Source organism: Kogia breviceps, chromosome 8, assembly GCF_026419965.1.
Source record: "Kogia breviceps isolate mKogBre1 chromosome 8, mKogBre1 haplotype 1, whole genome shotgun sequence".
NCBI classification, from domain to species: domain Eukaryota; kingdom Metazoa; phylum Chordata; class Mammalia; order Artiodactyla; family Physeteridae; genus Kogia; species Kogia breviceps.
Window position 1 is genome coordinate 90,533,361 of NC_081317.1, and position 23,982 is coordinate 90,557,342.

At 34.1% G+C, this 23,982-nt stretch overlaps 1 protein-coding gene across 2 annotated transcripts in view; it reads left to right on the forward strand.

Moving 5' to 3' along the window:
• The window catches only part of DCAF10 (DDB1 and CUL4 associated factor 10), a 46,815-nt gene that overhangs the window by 10,573 nt on the left and 12,260 nt on the right, over positions 1 to 23,982 (forward strand). The window contains exons 2-3 of one of the 2 annotated variants that reach the window (XM_059073249.2): positions 4,034 to 4,147; positions 18,995 to 19,192. In XM_059073249.2, the coding sequence (XP_058929232.1) occupies positions 4,034 to 4,147; positions 18,995 to 19,192 (312 nt within the window). The remainder of the gene's footprint in view (positions 1 to 4,033; positions 4,148 to 18,994; positions 19,193 to 23,982) is intronic. The other variant, XM_067039738.1, reaches the window with a different exon arrangement.

The following is a 23,982-nucleotide window of genomic DNA, read 5'->3' on the forward strand; positions in this document are numbered from 1 at the left end:
TTATAGTAAAGTAAATCTGAAGAAAGTAAAAGGAAAGAAATACAGCTATAAAGAGTAAAATTAGTGAAATTCTAAAAATTAAGTAGAAATACTCAGAAAAATCTGTCTTCGAAAAGACGAAGAATAATGAAAAACACTCATTAGATTGATCAAGAGAATACCCAAATAAACAATATTCAGAATGAAAGGGGGACATAATTTCTGATACAAGAAGTAGAGATTGTAGCTTTCCAGAAGTAGCGGAGTAGATGGTTTGGACCAACCCTCCAACTGAGAATAATTAGAAAAGCTAGAGAAAAACATAAATATCTAATGTAAGATATAAAAAGTTACGTTTGAAGGGATTAGAGAATTGAGGCAATGAGGAAATGGCAGGGCCAAGATCTGCAAATGGAGGGTAGCCAGAGATGTGAACCCACCGTTTTAGCCAACTGAATCTAGCAATATGGTAGAAATGAAAGATTGATTTGACATTAGAAAATAAGTTAATGTAAATCACTACATTAACATATTAAAAAGAAAACTATAGGATAATTTCAGTAAGTGTTAGAAAATGTTTTATATACTTTAATGTATATTAATGGAAAAAAACACCCAGCAGATTTGAAGAAGAGAATTAATTTCCTTAATCCAATAATAGGAATCTACCAAAACAAATAAACCCTACAGCAAACATTGTGCTTAATGATGAAATGGTGAATGTATTCTTGAAGATAAGGAACAAGATAAGAGTGCATGCTATATTAACATTTCTATTCAACATTGTACTGAAAGTCCTAGCCAGTGCAACAAGGAAAAAAAGTATTAAAAAGAACAAAGCAGGGACTTCCCTGGTGGCACAGTGGTTAAGAATCTGCCTGCCAATGCAGGGGACATGAGTTCAAGCCCTGGTCCGGGAAGATTCCACATGCCGCAGAGCAACTAAGCCCATGCACCACAAGTACTGAGCCTGCTCTCTGGAGCCCATAAGCCACAACTACTGAGCCCGCATGCCACAACTACTGAAGCCCATGTGCCTGGAGCCTATGCTTTACAACAAAAGAGAAGCCACCGCAATGAGGAGCCCACACACCACAACAAAGAGTAGCCTCCACTTACCACAGCTAGAGAAAAGCTCGTGTGCAGCAACAAAGACCCAACGCAGCCAAAAATAAATAAATTTATATTTAAAAAAGAACAAAGGAACTGTTTATAGATATGATTATTGACAAAACCTAAAATAACCTATGATAAAGTATTAAATAAAATAGCAAGATTGATGATAAATAATATTTTAAAAATCAGTTGCGGGCTTCCCTGGTGGCGCAGTGGTTGAGAGCCCGCCTGCCGATGCAGGGGACGCGGGTTCGTGTCCCGGTCCGGGAAGATCCCACGTGCCGCGGAGCGGCTGGGCCCGTGAGCCATGGCCGCTGAGCCTGCGCGTCCGGAGCATGTGCTCCGCAAAGGGAGAGGCCACAACAGTGAGAGGCCCGCGTACCACAAAAAAAAAAAAAAAAAAAAATCAGTTGGCTCTTCTGTACACCAGCAACAAATGGAACAATTTTTAAAAGAACATTTACAAAAGCATCAAAAATAAATCTCAAGTACCCAGGAATAGATATAACAAAAGATAGGCATGACCCATATGGAGAAAATCTCTGTTGTAAATGGAGATATGACATGTTCAAGGATTGGAAGACTCCATATTGTCAAGATGTCAATTCTATGCAAACTTTTCTTTAGATTTATTACAATCTAAATTAAAAACCACAAGTGGATCTATGTTTTTTTGTGTGTGTGTGTACATAACTTCTAAGTCAATTCTAAATGTATAAGGATGTTCAAAGGTCCAAGGATTGTTACAATATTCTTGCTAAGAAAATCTTGAATATGTGGGAAACTATGCATATTACTGATGGGATGATTCAATACTGTATGATATAAATTCTACCAAATTAATTTGTAAAGTTACTGCATCCCAATAAAAATACCAACAAGATTTTTTAGTAGTACCTGATAATGCTATATATAAAATTCATTTGAAAGAGAAAATATGACATTAGCACCCCCAAAAGATGTTTGTTAGAGCAATGAGGGGCTTGCTTTGCCACTTGTCAAACCTTTTAGAAATTAAAAGTGTGGTGGTATTGCATAGACTAGAATATAGAGTCCCCCCAAAAAACTTGTATATGATAAAGATGGCATTTAGAAAAGTATAGGCTTTGATGTTGGGACAAATGACATCCATTTTTAAGTTACAAATCATGCCATGTACAAAAATAGACTGTAATCTATTGTAATAGATTTTTTGGTATTAAAACCAAAAAAATGGGGTTTCCCTGGTGGCAGAGTAGTTAGCAGTCTGCCTGCCAATGCAGGGGACACGAGTTCAAGCCCTGGTCCAGGAAGATCCCACGTGCCGCGGAGCAGCTAAGCCCGTGCGCCACAACTACTGAGCTTGCGCTCTAGAGCCCGTGAGCCACAACTACTGAGCTCGCAAGCCATAACTACTGAAGCCCGCATGCCTAGAGCCCGTGCTCTGCAACGAGAAGCCACCACAATGAGAAACCTGCGCACCGCAAGGAAGAGTAGCCCCCGCTTGCCGCAACTAAAGAAGGCCCATGCACAGCAAAAAAGACCCAACACAGCCAAAAATAAATAAAATTTTAAAAACTAATTAAAAGAAAAAAAGACTATCAGTTTTATAGGTCTCTCTCTCTTTTTTTTAATAGGTCTCTTATGTACAATGTTTAAGATTAAGACTCTCCCAGAATCACTGATTCATTACTTTTATGCACAAAAAGGAGAAAATTTCATTTCATGACTGTTCTGACCAACAAAAAGAAATGATTATTTATACATCTTCTAAAATTGCATATATTAATTTGAATACTTTTACTCATGATGGTCAACTAGCACAAAAATCCTACAAAAATCCTTCACATATTAGTAAATTTTTGAAATCCAGATACCTCACAAAAGGGTTTATGCAGACACCCTTTAAAGGATAATTTCATGATTACTGCATATGGAAAAGATTTCAATTTAGTAGATTTTTTCCCTTCCCACTTTAGCTAAAAAGTTTGTTCTGAATAGAAAAATTTGGCCATTTAAAATTCCATCTTATGCACTTTCATCTTAAAGTGTAAAAATACCATTTGTTATTGGAACTATAAATTGAGAAGACCTGAACTTTCAGAGACTCAGGATTTCATTTGCTAGGTCTGAATCTGAAATATCAACACCTACAGAAAACTAAGGCAAAATAAATAAATGACAATAGATTTTCAGAAATCAAAATGGGGTTTATAAAAGGTTTATAAAAATACAGCTTTGTAATAGGAAAGGGCTGAAACAAGAGATAATACTAAAAATCCATAAAGGAAAAGGTTAAGTTTGACTATATCAAACTGGTTTGGTAAGGTATATGCTAGACCTTTTCAGTGCATTTTAATAGATACTAATGAAGAAATACCTAATTTTGTTGTATATGATTTTTTTCCTAAGTTGCCTCATTTATGCATGTTTTTCTGCAACCAGCTTTTCTCATTTAAAAATATGTTTTAGAGTTCTTCATATCCACATAAAGTTATCCCTTTCTTTTTAAATGTTGTACTGTATTGTAAAGTATTATATACTATGGCTTATATAATCAACCATTCCCCCTTTTATGTACATTTAGGTTACTTTCAGTCTCTCCCTACAATGTACCATATCTTTAAATGTGTTTCTTTGTATTTAGAAATGATTATTTCTCTAGATTGAATTCCCAGAAAAAAACTGTTGAGTCAAAAGGTATGCATGTTTAAAATTTTGATAGATACTGGTACTCTCCACACAAGCCGCACCAGTTTACACTTCACCATAATGTATGAGAGTACCATCTCCTACTACTACTTTCAACAGTGAATAGTGTCAGTCTTTTAAATATCTTCTACTATTGTGGACAAAAAGAAGTTATTCATCTATAACTTGTGTAGTTATAAATAGTTGAATATCAATAACCAGAGAATGCTAAAAAACTGAATAAGAGAAATGTGTCATTTGCTTCCAGGTCAGTGCTGACAGTTGCTTGTGAACAGACTGAAGTTCTGCTTTTTGATCCTATATCTTCAAAGCACATAAAAACACTTTCTGAAGCTCATGAAGACTGTGTAAATAATATAAGGTTAGTATTGTAGTGAAAAAGTGAACTTTATTAATGTGACCCAAAATATTCTGTTTTGGAAGTTAATGAAAATTTATAATGCCTTGTCCAGCAGTACTAGGTGATACACATTTGGAATTGTGAAACTTATCCCTTTAATTACAAAACTTACTGTTAACCATTTTGGATTGGAATCTTTCTGAAATGCATTTTCACTTCCATATGATCTCACATTTTCTCCTTGTGTATTAGGGTCATCATGAATCTCAGCCATGTATTATGATAGTCCTATAATGCTTTTGGGCAGTCCCATTGCTTAGCCTCTCTCACCACCAGCCTCCAAATTCATACTATTGAGGGAAAAAAACACATATGCACAGAAAAACTTCTTTATAGCATTGTTGGAAGCTCCTTTAAATTCTCAATGATGTGGGAAATAAATAACAGTTGAATAGCTTGGTGGACTAATATGCAGTCATTAAAATGATGGTTACAGAGACTACATATCAGCATGGACAAATGCTTGCGATAGTACAGGTTAAAATCATAAAAACTATATAAATATGACATGATGCAGAAGAAAAAGATTAGAAGGAAATATTTTTAAATGCTTACAGTGGATGTGTTAGAATGAATGGATTATGAGTAATTTTCTATTTTCTAAACTTTATATAATGAGATTATATGACTTTCATAATGATTACTTTTAATGTTCAAAAAAAAATAAATGAGGAATTTACTTCTAGTCAAGGTGACATTGAATTTTGATGTAACCTCTAGCTCCAAACATATACAACAATAGATTAAATAGCACAAAAGATACAGCCAGGCTCTGAAACAACATAAACATCTTTGTGGCCATATGGCCAGACTGGAACACAGACACAAAGCTGTTAACAGGGTTGAAACCATAAGCCCACTGGGTTTTCAGTCAGGCACTGACATATAGTAGTTTAGCTCCTGTCAGGAATCAAAAATGCTAAAAGTGTTTCATGTGAGGCAGGAACCAGAGCCAGAATTACTATATGAAGCCAGGGGTTTAGTTGGAATGAGGCTGAAAAAAGGAAAAAGCTATTAATTAACTGGGGCTGTAGGTTTTAGATGATAAAGATACAGCCTCATGACCAGGAATTGAATGAAGCCATTGTTGAGTCGGTGACTGAAGGTATATATGTGATAGCTCCAATATTATCATGAAACTGGAGGCCTTAATGTCATTATGAGGCCTAGTAGTGGATTTGGTTCCAGAAATCCAAGTGGGGGCAACTATAAAACCATTAAATAGGAAGAAAGAGAAAAAATTTTTAAATCTTTCTTGCTCAAAATAAGCCTATAACCAAAATTCCCAAACTCAGGAAGATATCTAATATTAATATCATAACAAAACCAGCAACTAGAACAGGCATCTCTGGATGAAATTAATTTTTTGGAGTAGTCCAACAAAGACTTTATTTTTAAAAATGAATTATTTTATTTATTTTTTTTCGACTAGGTAATACATGCACGTGGTACAAAATTCAAAGTTACAAAAGGGTAAACAGTGAAAAGTAAGTCTATCTCCCACCTCTTTCCCCTAGCCACCCAGTTCCCCTCCCCAGAGGCAACCACTATTACCAGTTTCTTGCTATCCTTTCTGAGATAGTTCATGTATGTACATGCATATATACACACATATACATTAACTTTTATATAAGTGGTAGCATTCTGCACATACTATTATATATGTTGGCTTTTTCACTTAATGACATATTTAAGATCATTCCATATTTGTACCCATGGGATGATTTTATTCTTTTTAACAGCTGCATAGTATTCCATTGATTGGAAGAAACTTAAAAGCATTTTAGGATGCTCAAAGAAATAAGTTAAGGGATACTTCCCATTAATAGAGAACTCAAAATTATGAAAAAAAATAGGTTAATGTGGAAAAAAACCAACTAGAACTTTTGTAAATTAAAAATATAGTTGGTATATTAAAAAACTTAATAAACGGGATAAACATTACCCTTTACACCACTGATGAAAGAATTAATGGATTAGAAAATATTACTAAAAAATTCACCCAGAGATTGATTGAGATGTATAATATCTCAGTTACAGAAGAAAGAAGTTGCACAGATTGGAGGAGAACTAAATTTTGAAGACACAAAGGCTGAGAATTTTCAGCACTGAAGAAAGACCTGAATCCTTGAATCAAAAGTAAACTCTAGAATCAAGGGGGTTAAACAAAGATAAAGCTACATCTAGACAGGTTGTGGTGAGATTCTAGAATATTAGATAAAGAGAAAATCTTAAAAGCCACCAAAGTTAGAGGCCAGATTACCTTCAGAGGTATGATAATTAAACTGACTGGTTTCTTATCAATAACAGTTGATGCTAGGAGAAAAAGGAGTAATATCTTAAATACTAAGACAAAGTAATGTTTAATACAATTTCATATCCAGGTAAATTGTTATTCCAGAATAAAGATTTTTTTTTTTTTTTTTTTTTTCCTGGTACGCGGGCCTCTCACTGTTGGGGCCTCTCCCATTGCGGAGCACAGGCTCCGGACGCACAGGCTCAGCAGCCATGGTTCACGGGCCTAGCCGCGCCGTGGCATGTGGGATCTTCCCGGACTGGGGCACGAACCCGTGTCCCCTGCATTGGCAGGCAGATTCTCAACCACTGTGCCATCAGGGAAGCCCTACTAGACAATTTTTAATTTAAAATTATAATTGTATCAGATAGTGCTAATCTAGAGTTTTCGTTTTAACTGCACCCTCCCCCACAAAAATCCTAAATTATTATCTTTCTGCTATTAATAATTAATAACATTTACAATTTCAGTGAATCAAAATTCTTTATTCTGGGGCTTCCCTGGTGGTGCAGTGGTTGAGTCTGCCTGCCGATGCAGGGGACATGGGTTCAAAACCTAGTCTGGGAAGATCCCACATGCCATGGAGCAACTAGGCCTGTGAGCCACAACTACTGAGCCTGCGTGTGTGGGGCTTGTGCTCCGCAACAAGAGGGGCCACAACAGTGAGAGGCCCGTGCACCGCGATGAAGAGTGGCCCCCGCTTGCCGCAACTAGAGAAAGCCCTCTCATAGAAACGAAGACCCAACGCAGCCAAAAATAAATAAATAAATTTAGTTTTTAAAAAAATTGTCTAGTAACATTAAAAGACATGAAATTAATTTTTAATAATATATTTTATTTACTCCAGTATACCTAAAATGTTATCATTTCAACATGCAATCAGTATAAAAAATACTGAGATATTTTATTGATACTTTTATTTTTTCATGTTAAATCTTCAAAATCCAGAGTACATATTACACTTAGAGCACATCTCAATGCAGACTGGCCACATATTAAGGACTCATTAGCCACGTGTAGCTAATGGCTACCAAATTGCACATTGTAGCTCTGCATGGTAACAACAAATAGGTTGTATGTGTGGGGGAGTTTTGTTCAGTGGGAAGGTATAACATTTAAGGTCCACATCATGTTCAAGAAGAGGATAGAAATATTAACTAATTTTAGACTCTTTCAGAACAATCTATAATTAAATATATATGATGAAAAAAATAAAATAAAATAATAAAACTATAGTTTATAGCTTCCAAACCAGCAAAGGTGGGTGGCAGAGAATATTGAAAACTTGATCAGTTCAGTAAAAGAAAGGAAAGCTTAAAAAAGTAAAAGAAAATAAGCAAAAGAAAGGAAGGATAAATAGAAAACAAGACGTAGAAACAGTTCCAAATATATTAGTAGTTCACAGTAAATATAAATGGATTGATCTTCTTTATTAAAAGGCACAGAGATAGCAATTTGAATAAAAAACAAAATCACGTATATACTCTTTATGGAGACACAAAAAATAAAACTACCCAGAAATGGGTAAAGAAAACTGATATAGGTTATCATTATTGGACAGATATAAGACCAAAGGTTTTAATAAGGAAAGTGCAACAGTAAATATTAATAAAAAGAAAAATCCACCAAGAGGATATAATGAGCTTGTATACAACTTGAAATTAAGAAAGCAAAAACAGAATAATAATGAATTACATGTCTATTATCATATTAAGAGATTTTAATACAGTTCTATCCAAAACTGGTAAATCAAGCAGGTAAAAATTAGGTTTTAGAAGATTGTAAATACCTTGAACAACCTTTCTACTAAAAATAGAAATGCTGGATAAATTTAAAAAAATTTTTTTTTAATGTAGAGTTGAACTGATAAGAAAGAAAGGAATCCTAGGGCCAAAAATGAAGCAGGAATGCAAAGAAGTAAACACATACTCAGCTGGCTTTTACCCTTAAGGCATCTGCCAAATGCCTGTGACTCTTGAGTTTCTGTTTTGACAGCTGTGAGGAGTACAAAGGACAGGAGAGTTAATTCTATGTCCAGTTCAAGGTGAGGAGTCTAGTAGAAAACTCTGCATAAGGCTGGGGACTCCAAAGGGCTACAATTTCAGCATAAAGGTGATCTAGAAATAAACCACCTTGTTCATCTAGACTGTGGTATTGGGTAGAGGGATGTCAGAAAATCTCTGAATTTCTAACCACAAGCCAGCCTTCATGCAGCCTTCACACTGCCATATGGTCCAAAACCCTCCAGCCAGCAATTTTAAACTGGATCCAGCTTGGCAGGGCTGTCAGGTACCTGCAAAAAGAAACGCAAATCTTCTTTGAAAGAGAAAACTAAGTATTATAAAGAAGTCAGTTCCTCCCAAATTAGTCTATGAATTTAGTGCAGTTTTAATCAAAATCCCAACAGAATGTTGTTTTGTTTTAACTTGATTTAAAAGTTCATATTGAACAGCAAAGTGCCAAGAATGTCTGAGAAAATTTTGAGGAAGACTGAGATTGTAGGATTACTTACCCCTCCAGATATCAGACATTGTCTTAGGACAGGGATAGATTAAGTGACCTATGGAATGGAATAGAACTTCCAGAAACAGACCCATGCATATATGAAAATTTTATATATGACAGCAGGGGCATTATAAACCAGTGGGGAAAAATGTAAAAGAGAATTTGTTATATATATGAAAAAAGAAAATGAAATTAGATTTCTAACTCATACCATAACTAAAAATAACTGCCAGTTAAAGACATAATTATGAAAGCAAACCTTTTTAGAAGAAATATAGAATATTTATGTTCTAAGTACAAGAAAGGATTTTTTTAAGACACAAAAACCATTAAAACCATTAAACCATTATAAACCATTGAGGATTGATAAATTCAACTGCATTAAAATTTAAAACTTCATTATAACCAAAGACATAACAGTGTGAGAAGGTAAGCTGTAAGCTGGTGGGAGAAGATATTTTCAATGTACATAGCCAAAAAAACGATTAGTATCCAGAATATATGAAACAATTACCTTAGAGCAAAATAGGCAGAGACTCGTGTAAGAGAAAATAAAATAAAGGTAAATATGGAAAGATTTTCAAGCTTACTAGTTATGGAAATGCAAATAAAAATAACAATGAAGAAATATCAAATATTGACAAAGATGCTGAGAAATAGAAAACTCTTAGACATTGTTGATGGAAAATAAATTGGTAAAATTATTTTGAGCAATTTAGCAATATCTGGTAAAATTGAAGATCGATTGTTCAAAAGAAATTAAAGCACATGTGAACAAGGAAATGTGTAAAGAAGTTTCATTACATCATCATTAGTAATAGAAGTTGAAAACAAATCTCCATCAAGAGGAAGATAAATGAATTGTATACTCATACGATGGAATACTATACATCAGTTAAAATAAATGAACTAGAAGCATCTGAGATATATCAGAAATTCAAGGTCGAGCCAGAAAAGCAAACTGTAGAATGAGCTGTACAGTGTGATACCATTTATATAAAGTTTAAAAATAAATAAACATAAACTTGATGAAGGCATGTATTTGTTCTCTGCTCTATCCCCAGCACCTGGAACTGTGCCATATAGTGGGTGCTCATTAAATATTTACAGAATAAGTTGAATGCAAAACAAAACTATAAATTACTTATGGATACATACTTATGAATTCATAGTATTAAAAACTTGCAAGGGGAGTGACAAACAACAAATTGTGGATAGTGGTTCCCTCTGGAGAGGGAGGGAGGGGAATGGGATTGGGGAGGGATATACAGGGGTCTTCAATTGTGTTTGTAATGTTCAAAAAAAATCTGAAATATAACCAAATGTTAAAATTTGATAAAGCTGGGTGGTGGGTATCACAGGTGTTTGTTATATTCTTCATAATTTTCTTTATGTTTCTAATATTTTACAATTTTAAAATTTCTTATCTCAAAAAGAAAAGACATGTCAAGTTGTTTGCCCCTACTCAAAATGACCTCTAATTTGCTATTAGAATTTGTGTTCTTTTTCAATGTCAGTTCTCATTTGCTGCTATCAATGTGCCTGCCCTAGTACCCCACACCTACAAATTTGAATTTGCTTATCTGTTTGTTAGAAAAACAGATTTTGAAGCTATTTAGAAGTACATATCACTTAAGTGTTTTGAGTAAGGGTCCTCTGGCATGAGCTTAAGTGTGTATTACTTATTAATTTTTTGAGTGCTTACCATGTGCCAAACCTTTCGTGAAGCACTTTTGATGCATTATATTGTTTACTCCTCACAGTATCCCGATGTGAGACAGATATTGTACCCATTTTAAGGAATGAAGAAACTGCAACTCAGATAAAGAGATTTCCCCGGGGTCTTTTTATAGGAAGTGGTAGAGCTGGAATTCATACTCAGTTCCATTAGACCACCTCACTGTACTGTTCAGAGATATGGGCATGCATTTCCTGGTTTGGTTCTAATTTTATTTTTATTTTTATTTTTTTTTTGCGGTATGCGGGCCTCTCACTGTTGTGGCCTCTCCCGCTGCGGAGCACAGGCTCCGGACGCGCAGGCTCAGCGGCCATGGCTCACGGGCCCAGCCGCTCCGCTGCATGTGGGATCTTCCCGGACAGGGGCACGAACCCGTGTCCCCTGCATCGGCAGGCGGACTCTCAACCACTGCGCCACCAGGGAAGCCCTGGTTTGGTTCTAGACAGTCATTTTCCACATACTTAGTAATGTCTTCTAGTTCATTTCTTAGTTTTGAGGTTTGCTTATATTGTAAAATAAAAATATTGATAGTTGTGGAGAGTATTTTCTGTTGCTTCATATGAAAGTAAGGGAAAAAATATGTAATTTAAATTCTTAAGCCCAATATACAGCCTTACTTCTCATTCATGAGGACTCTGTATGAGGTTTAAGAGTCCATTTAATAATCAAGGTCCCCCAGTTATGAGGTTAGAGGGGGAGCCGAGGTTATCCTAAGAATATTTACTTAGTGATATGGCAGTTAAAAAGTTAGTACCCATTTAAATATTCCAGGATCTGCTTTTCCCTCCCACTGTCTTTGTTGGTCTTTTCCTGATTGTTATATTTCAAACAATAGTGCAGTGCTCATCATGGGAAACATGAAGTTTCTATCTTGCAAAGGATGTAAAATTTTGCAAGGCCTTGAGAGTGATGTTAGAGAACTGGTCAAAATCATTGGCAAATGAGGATCTGATAGAGTTAGACTAGTTATCAATTAGAGAAAAGAAAACGACAGAAATGATGACACGATAGAAACTTCAAAGAATTATGTGAATATCCCACAGGACTAAGGAAAGGCCTTTGGGAAAATTGATAAAGACCTTGAATGTTATACAGAAATGGTCCTTTTTATTATAGTACCAAATTCAGATATGAAGTAAGGATGTCATATTCTACTTCATAATTTCATTGGAAAGATTATGCAAAAAACCCAAACATTTAATTTATTCTTGTTCTAAGAATTTGCATATAGTTAAATAAATTTAAAAAGGCCTTTTTTGATGATTTTTAGTTGGTTTTTTTTAAAAATATAACAACACTTTCTTTCCCTTGTACAATGAAATGTTGGTACCTGTTTTAAGAAAATTAAATTTCAATTGCTGTTATCCTTTACCAATCATCCTCTGATAATGAAGACCTCAATTTATCCAGAGCTGTTATCGTCATATATTGGAGTTTAATGGAGACATATGGAAAAGTTCTGTAATTCAGAAACTCATAGATATCAGTGTGTGTGAATGAGTGTCTCTTATTTATTAGAGACCATGTAGTTAAAAATACTTTATAATTATTAACTTATTAGGTAGATTAAGTTTTAATTTGAGAGGATTGGGCCAGATCTCCAAGACTTATCTACCACTTTACACTTTCTGTGTCTGCTTACTTTGAGATAAGAATTGAAAAATTGTTGAGGGTGCTTTAACTGGTCTCCTAGTCTACATTCTTAATTTTCTATAATTTATCTACTCTCTTACCAATGATTCTCTAGTACCAAAATTTTTAACAGGTAATACTTTGAGGCAAAAATGAGAAAACTAAAGGCTAAGTATTGAATTTTTCATTAAAATAAACTTATTCAATTAAAAATTATTAACTTTTGGGGCTTCCCTGGTGGCACAGCAGTTGAGAGTCCGCCTGCCGATGCAGGGGACACCGGTTCGTACCCCCGGTCTGGGAGGATACCACGTCCCACATGTTGCGGAGCGGCTGGGCCCGTGAGCCATGGCCGCTGAGCCTGTGCTCCGCAACGGGAGAGGCCACAACAGTGAGAGACCCGCGTACCAAAAAAAAAAAAATTATTAACTTTTTGTTCCGTGATTATATTTTCTGCATTACTGATATTAAAATATCCATGCAACAATACTAATTTTTTTCAGTGGCCTGACAAAAATTTTTAAACCAATCCCTCACTTTTATTTTTTGCGGGTACGCGGGCCTCTCACTGTTGTGGCCTCTCCTGTTGCAGAGCACGGGCTCCGGACGCGCAGTCTCAGCGGCCATGGCTCACGCGCCCAGCCGCTCCGCGGCATGTGGGATCTTCCCGGACCGGGGCACGAACCCGTGTCCCCTGCATCGGCAGGCGGACTCTCAACCGCTGCGCCACCAGGGAAGCCCCCTATTTTATTTTTTATGAATATAGTTTTGGAACCTAGCCAGCTCAGAGATCCTTCTGAAAGTCTTAACCAGTCATGTCACTTTCTTGCTTAAAACCCTTCAGGGTGGACCACTGAGGCCTACAGCAATATAATCCCACTGGGGTTTTGAATTCATATGTGCATTATTTTCTGTACGAAATAAAATAGCTTAGTGTTTTTTTCCTAAATTTTTCAAATATATAAAGATGCTTCTATGATGATGATCAATTTATTTTAAAAGTTTGACTTGACTTTCCAGTAGCCTTTGTTTTATATTTTTTTAAATCATATAATTCCTGTCAAGTGTGGAAGTCATTGAAATATTTTTACTTTTAAAAGCCTCATCAGTAAAGGTAAAACTATAAGGGGAAAAAATGGATTTGACAATATAATAATTAAATTTTTGATATGGTAAGAAAACGTGAACCACATTTAAAGATAGAAATATATGGAAAACATATTCAACATACTGTATTTGAAAAACTGAAGAATATTAGTCATAAACAGATTTTGTAACTCAATAATAAAAATAATATTGCAAGAGGAAAATCAGCAAGCAACATGAATAGCAATTCCCCAAATATAATCTTCCAATTAATATGAAAAACGTTCAACTTTACTAAAAATAAGTTTCAACTTAAAACAAGATGATATTTTTTTCCTAGCACTTAGCACAGGTATTAAAAAATACCTGTGTGGGAAGGGTTTGGTGAAGCGCACTCTCGTAACCTCTGGTAGAACTAGATATTGGTATGTTCTTTTGAGGACAATTTGCCTATATGTATCAAAAACCTTACCTTTAAAAAAAATCCCTTTTTACTTAACAATACATTTTTCTGGAAATGTTATTTAGAAAAATAACTAGGAATGTGATATTTGGCTGTTAGCATATTCATCATAGTGTTTTGAATAGTAATAAATTGGCAGCAATCTAAACATCCAAAAATTGCAAATTAGTTTAAAAAAGAAAAGATGGTTCACTCACATGGTGAATGCTATTCAGCCATTAAGAATTATTTTGTCAATAAATCTTTAATGACATGGCAAAATAGTTATGAAATACATGAATTAGGCTAAATATCAATTACAGTGGTTATTTTTGGTGGTGGATCTTTTCCATTAAAAAATATTTTCAATGGGCATGTATTTATAATTAAGAAATAGTTATTGGGAATCACTATAGAATAATACCATGATATATTCTCTACTTGTCTCTACTTTTCCACACACAGCACTTCTAACTGCTGTTGCCTCTCAGAGTACACCATCCCTGTACACACCTTCGTACCTTTGCTTACCCCTTGGCCACTTAGGGTGTTCCTGCTCATTTTTTTAAAGTCAGTTCAAATGATACCACCATGAAACCTGTCCTAAACATCCTCTTTTCTTTGCTTACTCCCCACACATTTATTTTGTATAACTATGTATTTATAATGTCTTCTCCACTAGGCAGTGAACTCTTATTTATTCATTTAATAAATATTTGTGAGTGGGACTGTGTTGGGTACTGCAGATCTAATCATGAATTATGCAGACAGGTTTCCCCTGCCTTTAAGGAGTTTATAGCCTTGTAAATTTATTCCTTACACTGTAACATTAAGTATTACCATAGAACTGTAGAGTGCTTTGGGAAATTAGAAGATCGGTAAATCTGGCCTAGGCTGGATAGAGAGAGAAGCCTTCCTGGAAGGGATGATAGCTGGCTATTAAAAAGAAAGTGTTATCCAGGTCAGGAGGTAGGGAGGATGTGGTTTCAGGTAGCAGAACAGCCTGTACAAAGCCGGGGATTTTAAAATTGTGTTAGTTTCAGGAAGGCTATTGTGGTGTTGTGGATATTGAGATTGATTTCTGAGACAAAATAATTATATATAATTATAAATAATAATTCAAAATAATTATATATATATATATATATCTTAGAATAAACTCCAGAATTCATTTCTTCTGCAAGAGATTAGGTAGTTATAAATAAAAGAATATGTTAGAGAAAGCATTCTAATGTTGAATTAAGCAGAAATTAAAATGTGATAGGTTATTATTTTTTAAGTGTTTGTATAAAATATATTCTAAGGATTGAGAAATTAGTGTAAGATCATTAAAAATCTGAATTATAGAGTATTTTGTCTATTTTGTTTTTATAGAAGTATAGTTGATTTACAATGTGTTATTTTCTGATATACAGTAAAGTGAGTTAGTTATATATATATATATTTTGTATTCTCTCCATTATGGTTTATTACAACATATTGAATATAGTTCCCTGTGCTATACAGTAGGACCCTGTTGTTTATCTATTTTCTGTATAGTAGTTTGTAACTGCTAATCCCAAACTCCTAGTTTATCCACCCCCCTTTCCCCTTTTGTAACCATAAGTTTGTTTTCTAGGGCTGTGAGTCTGTTTGTTTTGTAAATAAGTTCATTTGTATCATCTTTTAGATTCCACATATAACTAATATCATACCATATCTGTCTTTCTCTGTCTTATTTCACTTAGTATGATAATCTCTAGGTCCATCCATGTTATTGCAAATGGCATTATTTCATTCTTTTTTATGGCTGAGTAGTATTCCTTTGTACATATATATCACATCTTTATCTGTTCATCTGTCCATGGACATTTAGGTTGCTTCCATGTCTTGGCTATTGTAATAGTGCTGCAGTGAACATTGGGGTACATGTCTTTTTTTGAATTAAGAGTTTCCTGATATATTCCCAGGAGTGGGATTGCTGGATCATATGGCAATTCTATTTTTAGTTTTTTAAGGAACCTCCATACTGTTTTCCATAGTGGATATACCAATTTACATTCCGACCAACAGTGTAGGAGGGTTCCCTTTTCTCCACACCCTCTCCAGAATTAATTATTTGTACACTTTTTAATGATGGCCATTTTGTAAGGTGATACCTCATCGTAGTTTTGATTTGCATTTCTCTAATAATTAGCAATGTTGAACATCTTTTCATGTGCCTATTGGCCATCTGTATGTCTTCTTTGGAGAAATGCGTATTTAGGTCTTCTGCCCATTTTTTGATTGGGTTGTTTTTTTGTTATTGAGTTGTACAAGCTGTTTGTATATTTTGGAAATTAAGCCCTTGGTGGTCACATTGTTTGCAAGTATTTTCTCTCAGTCCATAGGTTGTCTTTTCATTTGGTTTATGGTTTCCTTTGCTGTGCAAAAGCTTATGTTTGATTAGGTCCCATTTATGTATTTTTGCTTTTATTTCTGTTGCCTTGGAAAACTGTTAATTATCTATTTTGTAATCTTGACTGGTCCTAATAAAATGTTGCTAAGTGAGATTATTTGGGGAATGCTTTTAAATTAATAGATTAAAAATGATGGTATGTTTTCTCTTTTTTTACTGAATGAGTTTTTAAAGTTCTATAGTGCTTTACAATTTTCAGAAGTTTCACACAGATGATTTCATATAATCCCATAATAGCCCCATTTTTTTTCCTCCCTCCTACCCCTCTCCTGCCCCTCCCTGCTTCCCTCTCCCCACTGGTAACCACTTGTTTATTCTCTATATCTGTGTCTGCCTTCTTTTTTGTTTTATTCACTAGTTTGTTGTATTTTTTAGATTCTACATATAAGTGATATCATATAGTATTTGTCTTTCTCTGTCTGACTTATTTCACTTAGCATAGTGCCCTCTAAGTCCATCCATGTTGCTGCAAATGGCAAAGTTTCATTCCTTTTTATGGCTGAGTAGTATTCGATTGTATATATATATATATATATATATATATATATATATAAAACACATCTTCTTTATCCGTTTATCTGTTGATGGACACATAGGTTAATTTCATACCATGGCAATTTGTAAATAATGCTGCTATAAACATTGGAGTGTATGTATCTTTTTGAATTAGTGTTTTTGTTTTTTTCAGATATATACCCAGGAGTGGAATTGCTGGGTCATATGGTAGTTCTATTTTTAGTTTTTGAGAAACCTCTATACTGTTTTCCACAGTGCCTGTACCTATTTACATTCCCACCAGCAGTGTATGAGGGTTCCTTTTTCCTCCCCATACCCACCATTTGGTATTTGTGTTCTTTTTGATGATAGCCATTCTGACAGGTGTGAGGTGATACCTCAGTGTGGTTTTTTAATCTTTTCATGTGCCTTTTGGCCATCTGCATTTTCTCTTTGGAAAAATTAAAAATTAAGACGGGTTGTTAGTATTTTTTGATGTTGAGTTGTATAAGCTGTTTATATATTTTGGATATTAACCTTTTATCAGTTGTATCATTTGCAGTATCTTCTCCCATTCAGTAGGTTGTCTTTTCAAACTATTTTGTCAATAGTTTCCTTTGCTGTATAAAAGCTTTTAAATTTTTAAAAAAATCTTATTAATTTATTAATGTAGTTTACAAACTAATTTATGCATAGCCATAAAATTATTTTGAAATATATATACTCACTAAGTAACAGCTTCCCACCCTAAGTCGTTTTTTAAATTTTTTTTTAATTTAAAAATTTTATTTTATATTGGAGTATAGTTGATTTACAGTGTTTTGTTAGTTTCAGGTGTACAGCAAAGTGATTTAGGTTATATATATATATATATATATATATATATATATATATTCTTTTTCAGAGTCTTTTCCCATATAGTTATTACAGAGTACTGAGTAGATTTCCCTGTGCTATAGAGTAGCACAGGGTCCTTGATTTGTTGTTTTTTAAAAATAATTAATTAATTAATTAATTTTTTGGATGCGTTGGGTCTTCGTTGCTGTGTGCGGGCTTTCTCTAGTTGCGGCAAGAGGGGGCTACTCTTCGTTGTGGTGCATGGGCTTCTTATTGAGGTGACTTCTTTTGTTGTGGAGCACAGGCTCTAGGTGCACGGGCTTCAGTAATTGTGGCATGTGGGCTCAGTAGTTGTGGCTCACAGGCTCTAGAGCACAGGCTCAGTAGTTGTGGCTCATGGGCTTAGTTGTTCTGCGGCATGTGGGATCTTCCCAGCCAGGGCTCGAATCCGTGTCCTCTGCATTGGCAAGCAGATTCTTAACCACTGTGCCACCAGGGAAGCCCTATTTTTATTTTTTATTTTTTAAAAATTTATTTATCTTTATTTGGCTGCGCCACATAGCTTTCGGGATCTTAGTTCCCAGACCAGGGATTGAATCTGGGCCCTCGGCAGTGAAAGTGCAGAGTCCTAACCACTGGACTGCCAGGGAATTCCCTGTGGGGAGTTTTAAAATTACTGATTCAGTTTCATTACTGGTAATTGATCTGTTCATATTTTCTACTTTTTCCTGGTTCAGTCTTGGAAAACTGTACTTTTTTAAGAATTTTTCCATTTCTTCTTGGTTGTCCTAGAAGTGAGATTATTTGGGGAATGACTTTGAATTAATAGATTAAAAATTATGGCACTTTAGTAGCAATTTTTGTATGTAAATATATTCTAAAGAGAAATGTACTCTAAATAGAGATGTTATTGGTAGCAGAGTAAATATTTCTCATAATTTTGAACACTTTATGCTTAACATGTTTCACTTGCAATTAAGTGTTCAAAATCTCCTTTGTCTCCTATTAAATTGTCTCTCACCATTTGTGTTTCCTATACAGATTCTAAAATTCGTTTTCTCTAGCACTGTTCTCTAAACACCCAACCCGATTTCTAGTTTTGAGTAAAAATCAATAATGTAAAACAGATAAAACTGCAACATGGCCCACACTAAATCATAGTATCCTTCTCTGTGGTTATGTGAATTATACTATTTATTATATATTAGAATCACTGGGTTTATACAGTGAGTTTGTAGTCCTTTTTTGATTTGTTTTCTTGATTCCTTATACAGAGACTGCTTCTCAGTTTTTCTTTAATAAGAGATTAAATGAACTAGTTTTTCTTTTCTGCTTTGTAGATTTCTTGATAACCGGCTGTTTGCTACCTGCTCTGATGACACTACAATAGCACTATGGGATCTGAGAAAACTGAACAGCAAAGTATGCACTTTACATGGTCACACTAGCTGGGTGAAGAACATCGAATATGATACTAATACAAGACTCTTAGTAACGTCAGGATTTGATGGAAATGTCATTATTTGGGACACCAACAGGTTTGTGAATAGGAAATCATGTTAGGATTATGAACAACAAAAAAATGTTTTTAAGATGGTAAACAAATTCAGTGTTCTGTCTTAGCTCTCATATCTCTTTAGGAGAAAGAAACTGGCTTTGGGAAAAAAACAATCAGAAAGTGATTCCATCTTTTGTTCCTTGCACTAGGTCACATATTGTGACTAAAAAACTTGGAGAAAATTATGTGGAAAGGAGACCAAGTAATATAGTTAATGATGAAAACTGGTTTATAAGATGAGTTTCCGGAATTTAAGGAATTTAAGGAAAAATATTTTTATTATTTCCATTGTGGAACTGAAACGTTTTTCACTCTTTGGTCCTTCAATTCTAAATCTATTTTGTAATTTTTTCACTTTGTTTTCATGCATTAAAAGAGTGGCTTCTCAGTTGGAGTGGTACTGATCCTTAGGTGAATGTTTGGAAATAATGTGTGGTGCAGTTTTAGTTGTCACTACAGGAGAAGAGAGGAGGATTTCTACTGGCATTTTAGTCAGCAGGGATCAGAGTTTCTAAACATTCTGCAGTGCATGGGACAGTTTGCACAGGGGACCAGTCATCCCATCTAAAATGTCACTAATGCTTGTGTTGTGAAACACTTCAGTAGAATATCTCCTTATAGAGAATTGAAAGAGTTGAAGTTTGGGAAATAATTATAATATTCCTGTTGCTAGCTTTGGTAAAATGACAATACAGTAATATACCAGGAATGTTCCTGAAATATTCTTTTTAGAGCTCATATGTAAAACTAGGGGGATATTCTTAAAGATTTCTAGTTATTCATATTGTTTGAGCAAAGCATAGAGGTACTGATTATCTTTAAACTAAGACAAGCATGCCTGTTTAAATTTAGGACTAATTATTTTTTAGTTTAGAAATAAAATTTGAATAGGAATATAAATAACTTCCAAATTAGTAGAAGGATAAAAGCTTAAAAATACAATCAATCCAATAGATGCAGAGAAGGAGAAAATCATTTTTTTAAAAAAACAGGTAAATTAGGAAGCACAAAATATGATAGGCAGATAATCGAATATCAACAATTAGAATAAGTATATATGGACTAATGTAGCCAGTTATTAGATAGTACTAGATGGATTAAAAAACAGAAACAAACTCTATGTTCTTCATAAGGAGTATACCTAAAACATACAAACACAGAAAGTCTGAAAGTAAAATGATGGGAAAAAATAAAAGATAAATACAAATCAAAGAAAAATAGTTATATCTACATTAATAGCAGACAAAATAGAGTTTAAGGCATACAGCATTATTAGTGATTTTAAAAAGGTACTATATTAGAAGCTTTATTTCACTAGAACATAAAAATTCTTATCTTGTGTGTACCTAATAACATAGCCTCAAACCATAAAAAGCAAAAACGGACAGACAAGAAAAAAGTGAGAATCTCCATCTCAGTGGAAAATATTAACATCATTCTCTCATTTACTAATAGATAAAATAGACCAAAAAACTAGTAAGTCTATAGAAGATTTTAATATTATTAATAAGCTTGATTTAGTAGGCATATGTAGAATTCTGCTCCCAAATAGTGAATACATCCTCTAAAGCAAAGCTTGAACATGTACAAAAATTGAGCATGTTCTGGACTATGAAGTAAGTCTCAACCAATATCAAAGAACTGTTATCACACAAACCATTTTCCCTGATCCTAGTACAGTTTAATGAACCACAGGTAAATAAAAATTCCCAGGTTTGGAGACTTATAAACTTACTTCCTAAATAATTCATGGATCAAAGAAAAAAATCATAGTGAAATCAGGAGATAGACTAAAAATTAATGAACTAAACATCTTACTCAAAAAGTCTGAAAAAGATAAAAAAGGGTAAACCTGATGAAAGTAGATGTATGGAAATGATAAATATCATTTTTTTAAAAAAAGCAGAAATTAATGAAATAGAAAATGAAATACAATAAAGATTTTTTAAAAGCCTGCTCTTCTCTGATAAGATACATTAAGAAAAAAAGAGAGGACGCAATCTTAGCAATGAGAAAGAAGACAATAAAAAATATAGAGTAAGATAATAAGATCACCTTTTGCCAATATACTTGAAAACTTTGATGAAATAGTTTACACAAAAAATACACCTATGCAAAACTGATCAAGGAAGAAATAGAAAACCTGAAATAGACTTATTACCAGGACTGATATTTAACCATTATGCACTGGTTCAGCTGAAAACGTTGTTAAAAGATTGAACTTCTTCCATACTAATTGATAAATAGTCATGAATGTCATGAATCACCCCCACGTGTCATATCCTGGCACCTTCTGGGTACCGTGGCACCTCTTCTAGAGATACTTTCCTCAAGATCTCTCCCTATGATCTAGTAGCTGAAGCCCCCCTTACATAGCAGACTAATCGCAGGATCCAGTTCTAGCACTGCCACCTGTATCAGCTCTGGCTAGTTTTCATGCAGGGCTGGTTATTTAAATATTTTGAATGTCACTTCTGCCTTAGCTGTTAGAGAAATGAAAAAAATCAGTTAAAACCTATCTACTGGGACTTCCCTGGTGGTCCACACTCCCATGCAGGGGGCCTGGATTCGATCCCTGGTTGGGGAACTAGATCCCACATGTGTGGCAACTAAGAAGTCCGCATGTTGCAACTAAAACCCAGCACAGCCTAAATAAATAAATTAATAATAATAATAAAAGATTTTTTTAAGAAAAGAAAGAAAAGAGCCCGCATGCTGCAGTGAAGATCCTGCACACACCAACGAAGACCCAGTGCCACCAATTAAGTAAATAAATAAATATATTTTTAAAAAACCTATCTACTAATAAAACAGCAGCCTGTCAATTTTACAGGTGACTTCTACCAAATAGAAGAAACAGAACATTCCAATCTTATTAAACTGTTCAGATTTCAGAAAAATGGAATTCTTACCTCAGGTATGACCTTGATACACAAACTCAAAATGAAAGGTCAGTCTGTACTATGAATGTAGATGCAAATATTCTAAAAAAGGGAAATTGGATCCTGTAAGATATTAATCAAAATATCATGACCAAGTTGGGTTTATTCTAGAAATGAAAAGATTTATCAATAGAAATTCTATTAGTATAATTTATCACACCAGGTTAAATAGAAAAATCCATATGATTGTTTCAACTGAAGAATAAAATTCAACATTTGTTCATAATTAAAAACAAAAGAAGGGACATAATTACCAACCTTATAAAAAAATAAAAGGATTACAAAGGAATACAATGAACAACTCTATGGCAACAAATCAAACAACTTACATAAACAAATACCTACAGAATCACAAACTGACTCAAGAGCAAATAGAAAATCTAAAGACCTACTGACCTACACAGCAAGTAAAGAAATTGAATTGGTTTAAAACTGAATTTTAAAATCTTCCCACAATGAAAAGCCCAGGTCCAAAAGGCTTCACTGGTGAATTTTACCAAACATTTACAGAATAAATAATATTAATCCTTCATAAACTTTTACAGTAAATGGAGGAAGGGAGAGCACTTCCGAACTCATTTTATGAGGGTAGTATTACTCTGATACCAAACCAGACAAACATCATTAAGAACAGAAAACTACAGACCAATATCCCTCTCCCAAAAATTTGATAAAAATCCTCAACAAAATATTAGCAAATCAAACCTAGCAACATATATAAAGGATTATATGTCACAACCAAGTGGAATTTATTCCAGGAATATAGATAGGGTTGGTTTAACATCTAAAAATGTAATATGCCACATTAATAAAGGTCAAAGCTCATATATATGATCATCTCAATAAAGTCAGAAAAAGCACTTTACAAAATCCAACACCCATTTGTGATAAAACTAGGAATAATAGGGAACTTCCTCAACCTGATAAAGGACAGCTATGAAAAACCTACAGCTAAAATCATACTTAATGTTGAAAGACTAAATAATCCCCCCTAAGACTGGGAACAAGGCAAGGATGTCTGCTCTCACCACTTGTATACAACATTGTATTGGAAGTACAACTGCACTGGAAGTACAGACAAGAAAAATAACAGGCATCTAGATCGGAAAGAAAGAAGTAAAATTATCTTCATATGTAGAAGATGATTTCATATATCAAAAATCCTGAATTCACAAAACTAGAACTAATAAGTTCAGCAAGGTCATAAGATATACTAGATTAACATATAAAAATCAATTGTATTTCTATTCATAAGCAATGAACAGTCCAAAAATGAAGAAAAAGATTCCACTAATAGCTTTAAAAAAGAATAAAATACATAGGAATGAATTTAACAAAAGAAGTACAAGATTTGTACGCTGAGAACTAAAACGTTGCTTTAAGAAATGTAAGAAGATATAAACAAATGGCGAGACTATTCCATGCTCATGGATTGGAAGACTCAATATCATTAAGATGGCAGTTCTCTTCAAATTAATCTATGGATTCAAGGCAATCCCTATCAAAATTCCAGCTGCCTTTTTTTTGGACTCACACTTCCTGATTTCAGAAATTTCTACAAAGCCATAGTAATCAAGACAGTGTGGTACTGGCACAGGATAGACATCTAATATAAATTAAGGGAACAGATTTGAGTCCAGAAATCAACCCTTATATTTATGATCAGCTGATTTTCAATAAAAGTACTAAAGTAATTCAGTAGTTCAGGAAAGGATAGTCTGTTCAACAAATTAAAGTGAAAAGAAAAACTAAAGGATGGGATATGATATTTGTAAATCACATCTGCTAAAGGATTTGTGTCCAGAATAAAGAATTCTTCTAACTCACT